Below are 10,796 nucleotides of genomic sequence, written 5' to 3' on the forward strand. Positions count from 1 at the left end.
TTTCTCAAGTCTTCAAAAGCCAAGTTAACAAACAGATCACCGACCATTTCGAATCCCACCGTACCTTCTCCGATATGCAATCTGGTTTCCGAGCTGGTCATGGGTGCACCTCAGCCACGCTCAAGGTCTTAAAAGATATCATAACCGCCATCGATAAAAGACAATACTGTGCAGCCGTCTTCATCGACCTGGCCAAGGCTTTCGACTCTGTCAGTCACCGCATTCTTATCGGCAGACTCAACAGCCTTGGTTTCTCAAATGACTGCCTCGCCTGGTTCACCAACTACATCTCAGATAAACAACAATTTACTACCTGTGATGTGCTAGATGCCTTGCTTGAGATTGATGTTAAAAAAAAAATCCACTGGGGCTGATATGCTTGATCCATTTATGCTGTCTGCCCCCCTGATTGCTGAGTCATTAACCCATAGGTTTTACCTGACGATTTCATCTGCTACTATCCCCAAGGTTTAGAAGGCAGCCCATGTACTCCCCCTTCACAAAGGTGGTGACCCTTGTGACCTAAATAACTATCGCCCTATTTCTGAACTCTCTTGACAACTAAAATATTAGAATTCTTGATTAATTCTCAGCTAAGATCTTTCTTATTTATCTAATGTATTGTAAATGTACATTGGTCAGGTGTTAGACCAGGTCATAGCACTATCTCTGTTGCATCCCTAGTAATACATGATGTGGTTAATTGTATGAATAAAGGTAACATTATGCTGCCCTCTTCATTGACCTGTCAAAGGCCTTCAATACTGTTGATCACTCACTGCTAATTCAGAGGCTTTCCTCAATTGGCCTAGACCAAGCTGCATGTTTATTTTTTTTATTTGACCTTTATTTAACTAGGCAAGTCAGTTAAGAACAAATTCTTATTTTCATTGACGGCCATTGACGGCCTTGTTCATTTAACAGGTTGAAAAATGACTTGACAGATAGAACTCAATGTGTATATACTGGTGGTGTTAAATCGTTTTTTTTTGGACATAACAAAATGTCTTCCACAGGGGTCGATTCTGGGTTCTGTACTTTTTACAGTTTTTTAAATTTTTTAAAGTAATTTGCCGATGATACTGTTGAATATACTATTGCCCACACGGTTGACAAGGCTCTATCTGAACTACAGTATGTCTTCATTGTTTTACAGAAAAACTTTATTGACCTGAAAGTAGTATTGAATGCAGGTATAACTAAGTATATGTTGTTATCTAGAGTGCATACAAATAACTCTAATGATTTATGCATATGTACTTTGGATGGTTCCCATATTGATTGTGTCCCTGCTTACAATTATCTGGGCATCTGGATAGACATATTGATTAGTTAGTTAAGAAGCCGAGAAACAAATGGGCTTCTTCTATAGAAGCAGGTCATGCCTCTTGCTAAATAGTAGAAATCAGATTGTTAGGTCCACGGTTCTATCAGTCCTAGACTATGGCGACAACATGAACGCAGCTGCCACTTCATTAAAGCCGTTAGATTCAGTTTATCATAGCAGACTGAACTTCATCACGGGAGACAGGTTTAGTACACATCAGTGCATTCTCTACCAGAAAGTTGGATGGCCTTCTTTGATTTCACGTAGGTTGATACACTACTATGTTTTCATTTATAAATCCCTTTTACAAAAACTCCCACTGTGCCAAAGATCCTTACTAACCTTTAGACATATGAGTTACCAATCTCGGTCACATAGATGGCTAACTTTTGAAATTCCTTCCGTCTCTCCTCAGTAAGGTAAAACAGCTAAATATATATATATATATATATATATATATATATATATATATATTTTTTTTTTAAAAATGTATTTATGTAACAATTTTCTAAATATTCTTACATTTTATGTTTTGGTGCCTCTAGGGGAATTCAGAAAGCTGATTGAGGACCTTATTATGGATGAATGTGTTGGTTTTGAATGACATGTTTTTCTTTCTGCTTACATTTTGTATTTGTATTTTGATGTGTGTATTTCTGTCATTTCTGTCAGTCAGGGCTCATCTGTAAAAGAGACCTTGGTCTCAGTATGACTCCCTGATGTAATGGTTTTGATCAGTTATATTGCAACATGACTGCTTGTCAAGATTTCTATTAATAAGGCAATAATAATTTCCCGCAATTATTGTTCAACCCTTTTAGATTACAACTTTATTGTTAGAGGTTTTTTAAAATTAAGTTATCATTAAGTATTTTCTTTCAAAAGCCCTAATTTCCCCTCAAGATATACCTTCCCATGTGGGCCCTCAATTGCCTTTCTTATTCTCAAATGATTCATACCGCCTCGTGCAATGTTGGCCTAGAGGTGTCAAGTCTTATTTTTTAAATTCAAATCCTTATGACTCAAAGACAGATTATTGATTTTATGGTGTTTAACACGATTAACTCATCTAATGATTAGCTTCTCTCTCATTTTCATAATTGAACCCCTTCAAAAAAAAATAGATAAAGTAATCTATCATTGGAAGCTTGTTCTAAAAAATGATATCCAATGAAATGCAATGTAATGTGGTCACTGATTGTCTCATTGGTCTAACCAACTGACAGTCTTCCTGTGTATTTGGGGGCAGGGCTCTAAAGTGCGGCCTATTTGCTTCTACTCCAACCAGGTCAAAAATCTGACACACATTACCAACACAACAATTGTATATACCTGTAGTGGATCGCCTGGACAGCATTTTTCATTCATAAACCATGTAATGGGGCAGTTGTAAAACTACTCCCGCGTAGTTGACAACTTTGTTCAATAATGTTACCTCATTTTCTAGCTTGCTAACGACCTGGTTACTTTATCAATACAGCTAAACATTTGGGGTCACAAAAAGAAAGGAAAAGGCATAGCTTCTTCGGGAGATCAATGATCATGGCAATAAATGAATGACAGATCTCTTGCACGTCGTCAACACAGGCCTGATGTTTAGAGAATAACGTAGAAACTTAATATTACACAAATGACTTTGCAAAATGACAGGTATTCGTATTAGCGTTGTAGCTTTTATAATACATTGATGTATTTACTGTGTTAGGCTACATGTCAGTTTCTAGAGCATAACATGTGCTTCAAAAGTAGCTAGAATTCATATAGACTCAATATAGTATCTCAATCAATAACAAAATAAAAGATGTATTTTCTGTCGCTTCTAAATTTCATGTGGCGTTACAATTTTTAAAATTGGGAGCACCGGTGCAGCCAATTAAAAACGTTAATTTAGAGCCCTGATTGGGGGTTGGCTAATTCTTCAGACTTGAACAACTAATCCTCGTATAAGGAATTATCCCTGCTGCTTTTGACTCTCTCCGAACATTCCCCGGGTGTGAAGGTCTGTCTGTATACAGTTGACTGCTCGTGGGGTAGTGCGCTGCAGAGGGAGTGTCGTGTGAGAGTCGACCATTGCCTCCTGGAATTTCACTCATCAATATCCACTCAATTCCTATGAGAAACTATTTCCATCTGTCAACGCAATGGACCCGCATAGTCAATGGATTTAAATTTGCTGCTCTGACTTGACCGCCGTCGTCTAGAACTACTTCTCCGCAAGCAAGGAACGCCGTCTCTCCAGGCCGTAGCCTACGCTGCAAGAATGGGAACGGTGCTCTCCATATCGCCAACATCGAAGAAGGAGGCTATTCTGGATGACAGAAAAGAGGGTGACCACGCAATCAAAACGGGGAGCGTAAAGAACAATTCCATGCTTGTCCCAGTTCTCACATTGAAGAAACTGTTTACCACATCGACCAAGAAAAATAGTTGTAAGAAAGTCAACCCGAACGCCGCACAGGTGAACAACAACAGCCACGTAGACCAGCAAAATAATGAAAATAACAAAAAATCCCAGCAATCGAGTACGGATGGTAAGAAAACACCACTCGCTGTACCAGTGCCGGCGGTTCCTACCCAGAGCCTTGAACCTAACCAGCCCCAGGTTCCCTCTGAGAATGTGAAGCTTTCGCCTGTCCAAAAGCAACCTAGTAAAGTAGACCTCTCGCCGAGGCGTGTGATTATCCAGGCATCGACCGGGGAGCTGTTGCGCTGTCTTGGCGAATTTGTGTGCAGGAGATGCTGTAAAGTCAAACTCACCTACAATGAGGTCATCCTATGGTTCCGAAACGTCGACCGAACCCTTCTCCTCCAAGGCTGGCAGGACCAGGGATTCATTACACCTGCTAACTTAGTCTTCGTCTACCTGCTCTGTAAGGAATCGATACCCGATGATATCGACAGCGCATCTGAACTCCACGGTATCTTCCTGCTCTGTCTCTATCTATCCTACTCGTACATGGGTTGCGAGATATCATACCCTCTGAAACCATTCATGATTATGGAAAATGAGGATAATTTCTGGGATTGTTCTATGAGCATCATCAATAACACAAGTGCAAAAATGTTGCAGTTAAATGCAGACCCGCACTTTTTCACGGAGGTGTTTCAAGAGCTAAAAGATGAAGGCGAGTCGAGGGACAAAGACTTGGACCGTTAAATCAAATTAGTGCTCCGTTGTATGTTTCACAAAACCCCTGAAATAGTGGTTCGAATGTAATATTCAACAGTTTAAAACTAATTGTATTGCGTAACCACGGCTCAGTATATAAGAGCGTCTGCTAAATTACTTAAATGTAAATGTAAATGTAGGCCAATCTCCTTTTTGTACACTTCTGCGAATACTGTAGGATAGTCACAGGGACTCCGTGGATCAATGGAAAATCTGCAAATACATAAATGTGGAGTTTTGTTGTGGGCAAAAGAATAGCAGTATGTTATACGTCGAGAGGTGGAGCTATCCAAGGTACTGGCGTAGCCTTTACGCATCGTAAACCTATGCTAGCACTTAGGACATAGACGGGAATGCACAAGGAAAGGGATTCTTTAGCATAATTTGTGCCAATTATCACAATATTAAACACTGTGGTTTACATCATATTTATTTTTAACTATTATAGCAGATTGTTTCCATTTGAAAAAAAGTATATTTTAATTTAAAAAATAATTGTTGCCATGTTGTTGATGTACTTGAAGTGACACAAAAAAATAAGTTATAATGGTTTAATGTAATTTACCCTATTTGTGAACTTGTAATGGTGCAATAGATACTGGTCAAAGCTGGTGGTTGTTTTCAGCATTTGTAGGTGCATCTCTTCCATCTACTGTTTCTCTCTGGCTCAGTGCTCTGCAATGAAACATTGGAGCCTGAGAGAAGGCCCTGGCAATATCATGTAATTGTGTTTTATTTAAACTAGTGCAGCATTCACTAACAGTAAAGCATTTACGTTATTTAGTGTCAAGGTCAGATGCTAGTGCTTGAAGGAACTGGACTGTTGCCCCTACTGATTGGTTCAGAAGATGGACTTTTCTTCATCTGATGAGCCACCGTGTTCACAGTTAGCTGATCTGTTACTGTGGCTCATTTGCATATGTTTTTTTTAATCATACATGGCTTTCACTTGCACAATGTGATTTTATGTGCTCAGAGCAATCAGGAACAACTCTGGTATAGCACTCATTTCTGGAGAGCTGTTCTCAAACAAACATAATGTAAACAATGCGACGATGGACAAGTATTGACAGTTCACTAGTGTATGTTATTGCTGTGGAATTAAAGAACTTGAGAAGTACATTTTGCTGTCTGTGTTTATCTGAGCGTGAGAGAGAGTGCTGGCCCTAGTGCTGAAAGGAGAACTCTGGCTGAGGCAGTGATGACCTGAAAGGCCTCTCATCCACATTCACGTCCTAAGCCTTTAGCAGTTGGCTATTTGCATCCTTGTTATCCACTTTGTACTGTATTAGGCTACCTGTAACACATGCTTACATATGCTTAACACAAACGCAACACACAGGCTACTACGGTATCATAACATTAGGGTTTGGTGAAATAGTCTTAAACTAATCAAATGATTTTACGCATTTCAAGAGGGTGAAACACTGATACGGACATTTTGGGCTATTCGACACCCAGTTAACAATTCCTATTTAATTTTGGAAATCAATTTGGGTCAGGAAAAGATCCATTTTCACTTAATATTTTATTTCAATTTTGCTTTTAGAACAATATTTCCTGACCCACTTTTTCTTTGAAATGTCGGAGTGAATCTTCATGAGACTGTGTGGCTCACATGAAACAGGAAGCAGTAGCGTTCTACTTGGAGTTTATAACCCAGGGCTGCATCCCAAATGGCAAACTTTTCCCTATATAGTTGTGCTACAGATGTAGGACCTTAATTTGACCTACACTGTTACAGAAAAATGATCCTGCAGCAACAGGATTTGAACGTTTAGTCTCATGTTGCTTGATCGTGGTTAGGCAACTAGCTGGCCAAAAGTAGGCTACATGAGAAGTGCAACACTGTTAATATAACTGTGTGTTAGTGTGGGTTTTCATTGAATTTATGTGAACCTATACCTTCGACCAAGGCCCAGATCAAAAGTAGTGCACTATGTAGGGAATAGGGTGCCATTTGAGACGCAAGCCAGGTCTGATGGCTGGCTGGTGTGTTCCTCTCCTCCTTGTCTCTATGGTAACCAGTGGATTACTGAATGACTATTGGCCACATTACATCAAGCAAGCGTGGGCTGAACAGCAACAATGCAGACAGAGCCATACTGTAGAATCAATAAGGACACTCATTCACAGTGTCTGAGTATGAGATGACTCATATACTGTACCCACTTTGCACAGACATCAATTCAACATATATTCTACTTTGGTTCAGCATCATTTTATTGAAATGACGTGGCCAGTGGGTTGTCTTACATGATAGCTTTGCTGTGGGTGGATATAGGCCACATGAAGCACATTAAGTTTCTCAAAGCTTCTTTATCTATCATACTGAGATACAGTGCATTTACTTTTTCCACATTTTACAGCCTTGTTCTAAAATGCATTAAATATATATTTTTTAAATGTTTGCAAATGTACTACATATAAAAAACAGAAATACCTTACTGACATCAGACCAGTTGCAATGAGACTCGAAATTGAGCTCATGTACATCCTGTTTCCATTGATCATCCTTGAGATGTTTCTACAACTTGATTGGAGTCCACCTGTGGTAAATCCAATTGATTGGACATGATTTGGAAAGGCACACCCCTGTCTATATAAGGTCCCACAACTGACAGTGCATGTCAGAGCAAAAACCAAGCCAATGAGGTCGAAGGAATTGTGTGGAGGCACAGATCTGATGAAGAGTACCAAAAACTTTCTGCAGCATTGAAGGTCCCCAAGAACACAATGGCCTCCATCATTCTTAAATGGAAGAAGTTTGGAACCACCAAGACTCTTCCTAAAGCTGGCTGCCCTGCCAAACTGAGCAATCGGGGGAGAAGTGCCTTGGCTAGGGAAGTGAGCAAGAACCTGATGGTCACTCTGACTGACACAGTTCCAGATGGGAGAATCTTCCAGAAGGACAACAATCGTTGCAGCACTCCACCAATCAGGCCTTTATGGTAGAGTGACCAGACAGAAGCCACTTTTCAGTAAAAGGCACATGACAGCCTGCTTGGAGTTTGCCAAAAGGCACCTAAAGGACTCTCAGACCATGAGAAACAAGATTATCTGGTCTGATGAAACCAAGATTGGCATGAATACCAAGCGTCTCTTCTGGAGATAACCTGGCACCATCCCTACGGGGAAACATGGTGGTGGCAGCATCATGCTGTGGGGATGTTTTTCAGCGACAGGGACTGGAAGACTAGTCAGGGTCAAGTGAAAGATGAATGGAGCAAAGTACAGAGCGATCCTTGATGAAAACCTGCTTTAGAGCGCTCAGGACCTCAGACTGGGGCGAAGGTTCACCTTCCAACAGAACAACGACCATTAGCACACATTCAAGACAACACAGGAGTGGCTTCGGGACAAGTCTCTGAATGTCCTTGAGTGGCCCAGCCAGAGCCCGGACTTGAACCAGATCAAACATCTCTGGAGAGACCTGGAAATAGCTGTGCAGAAACACTCCCCATCGAACCTGACAGAGCTTGAGAGGATCTGCAGAAAAGAATGGGATAAACTCCCCAAATACAGCTGTGCCAAAACTTGTAGTGTCATACCCAAGAAGACTCGAGGCTGTAAGCGCTGCCAAAGGTGCTTCAGGAAAGAACTGAGTAAAGGGTCTGAATACTTATGTTTACATTTACATTTAAGTCATTTAGCAGACGCTCTTATCCAGAGCGACTTAAAAATTGGTGCGTTCACCTTAAGACATCCAGTGGAACAGCCACTTTACAATAGTGCATCTAAATCTTTTAAGGGGGTGAGAAGGATTACTTTATCCTATCCTAGGTATTCCTGAAAGAGGTGGGGTTTCAGGTGTCTCCGTTAATATGTTAATGTGATACTGCAGTTTTTATTTTTAATACATTTGCAAAAATGTCTAAAAACCTGTTATGGGGTATTGTGTGTAGATTGATGAGGGAAAAAATACTTTCATAAGTTTTAGAATAAGGCTGTAACGTAACAAAATGTGGAAAAAGTCAAAGGTTCTGAATATTTTCTGAATGCACTGTATGTTATCTGTAAAGGATACCTAACACATGATGCAGAATGTCATTGCAGTGGGGCGGAAGAATTTCTTGGTAGTTCCGTCGGTTTTCGCCATCAACCAACTCCTCCCTGTGTTCATATCAACATTGATTTCTGAGAGAAGTGGCCTGAGAGAGCATTTCAAGTCCACACGATCTACACTTCCATAAATTCCCTTTGACCTGACAATTAAAGCGTTTGATCCCGTGCTATGTGTTTACTTTGAATTCATAATCAGATGACTACATCCCAGGCAGTGGATCATCTGGACCAACTATTGAGGAAGTCAACGGAACCTTTCCAACGTTTCTGCAACTACCTATCAAGCAACGTTTGAAATATGCTCTCGTGGCTTTGAGCCAGTGACTCTCATCAAGGAGAGACATTTCTATATGCTGATAGTGTTCTTCGGTCCCTCTAGTTATGTCTATATTATGTACGTGCATTTTAACTCCTAATTACCAACGTTATTCCCATCGGCGACTAGCTGTTAATACTATAGCGGTCCTCGTTATATGATCCATGTTGCAATTCCCGCCAGGTGGGTTAACTCTATTGGTGTGATGCGTATGGTGTTTGCCTTTCATGCCAGCAACCTCACCTTCCTGTCCGCCATTTGCTACAATACTGTAGTTTGATCAACACTGTAATTAGACAAAGTAAGCTGATCTCTATTACATACACTGACACGGCATCAGACAGTGGTGAATAAAGAATGTTGTGCTGACCAATAATTGGTTCAATTACACACCTTTTAATATTCCTTCTAGTGTGGGATTATTTCAGACTAGCCATTTACACCTTGAAACATTTTCATTTTGTGTTCAAGGGTAAAATAATCTGTACTTGAGCATGATGTCTATGAGTAGTCGAATCATTTATGTCATGTTTAGAAGGGTTTATGACTGTTCATACAATGGGAATACATGTTGTGTTTATTGATGTTGTGTTTACTTTATATGTTATATGTTGTGTTTATCTTAAAACGGAAGTTGATTTGATAGAGGTGATTGTGGTTAGAGTTGACCTGAATGCAAAGTTCAACCTTGTGGAAACTAAAGTGGAACGGCGAACATGAAGGATTATGTGCTATTTTTTTTCTCACTTACTTTAACTACACTCCTAATCTGTCAAACAAGATTATACCCGCATGTAGCTGCGGTCGACAAGCTAGGACACCACTCAGCTGCAGCTATATGCAGGGATCTTAATCCATTTTTAGCCCAGTTTACAGGGAATGGGTTGAGGTGGGAGATCACACTGTGGGTGGCAGAACATGTAATTGTGTATGATAGTTTTAACGAAACACGTTTAAGGTGTTCCCTTATGAGAAAGATCGAAGACGTTATTTTTGGGGGGGGGGCGGTTTCTGAAACTCCCTCTCCTGAAAATGCATGATTACAAAACACTTTCAGAAATGAAACAACAGCATAGCCAAGAATAGTGATCATGAAATAAAATTGTACACGTTTAACTTTGACCGGGTCCTTGCGTCCCACCGCGGGTGTCTGATTGGTCAAAGCTCTATTATTTGCTGTTGTTGAATCCAAGGAATGCTGTGGCGATGCTCCTGGTGACGTTTTAAACAGCGTAACCAAGAGACTTCCCAGAATGAATGGTGGCACATCACAGAGAGTATTTAGTCGTTTACGTAATAGTTTACTGGCAGAGCAGAGGACACACGGGGAAGAGGCATCTTTCTTGATGAGAATAAAATCACACATAGGCCTTTTGGCAGCCCATCTTTTCAAAATGCTTATGTCATCCAAAAGAGATTTAAATGACATAACCATTTACCATATACCGTATATTACATTTAAGCATCACAGTACAGTATGCCAGCAGTTTGATTTCATCTACACTTTGATTTGCAAAATGTCAAAGGAATGGACTGGGTTAACAGTCAAATAATCATCTTGTCTCTCCCTCTTCTCCTCTGAGGCAGTTATATATAGATAGCTGGTAGGTGTGCTGTGTGGCTGAGCTCAATAATACCTCACCCTGGCTGGGAGTTAGAGTTAGTCACTGACTGGATCACTTCAACACAACAGGCACAGCACAATGACTCAAGCCTCGGGATAACACCTCCTCACAGACAGAGTACTGAGGTACTTAGAGTAATCAAATGTTGAAGAGCATCTGAATCATTTGAACGGGTTTTACCGTGAAAACAATGGCACGAAATGAGCAGGCAATGGATAGACTTTCTGCCCATTTCTAAACTTTTCCATTTCTAACGTTTTTGGGAGACTTTTAAGTTGAGCCGGGTGGAACCAT

The 10,796-nt window shown here is 40.4% G+C and overlaps 1 protein-coding gene across 1 annotated transcript; it reads left to right on the plus strand.

Annotated features, from left to right (window-relative positions):
* Positions 1-3,243: 3,243 nt before the first annotated feature.
* LOC115108177 (cyclin-dependent kinase 5 activator 1-like) lies at positions 3,244-5,612 on the plus strand. The gene has a single exon (XM_029632233.2). It carries the CDS (start codon positions 3,588-3,590, stop codon positions 4,482-4,484), a length of 897 nt encoding a protein of 298 aa, XP_029488093.1. The 5' UTR covers positions 3,244-3,587; the 3' UTR covers positions 4,485-5,612.
* Positions 5,613-10,796: the final 5,184 nt, after the last annotated feature.

This window comes from Oncorhynchus nerka, linkage group LG3 (genome assembly GCF_034236695.1).
Source record: "Oncorhynchus nerka isolate Pitt River linkage group LG3, Oner_Uvic_2.0, whole genome shotgun sequence".
NCBI classification, from domain to species: domain Eukaryota; kingdom Metazoa; phylum Chordata; class Actinopteri; order Salmoniformes; family Salmonidae; genus Oncorhynchus; species Oncorhynchus nerka.

Coding starts and splice junctions, on each gene's coding strand:
- LOC115108177 (XM_029632233.2), top strand. CDS start 3,588: ATGGGAACGGTGCTCTCCATATCGCCAACATCGAAGAAGGAGGCTATT.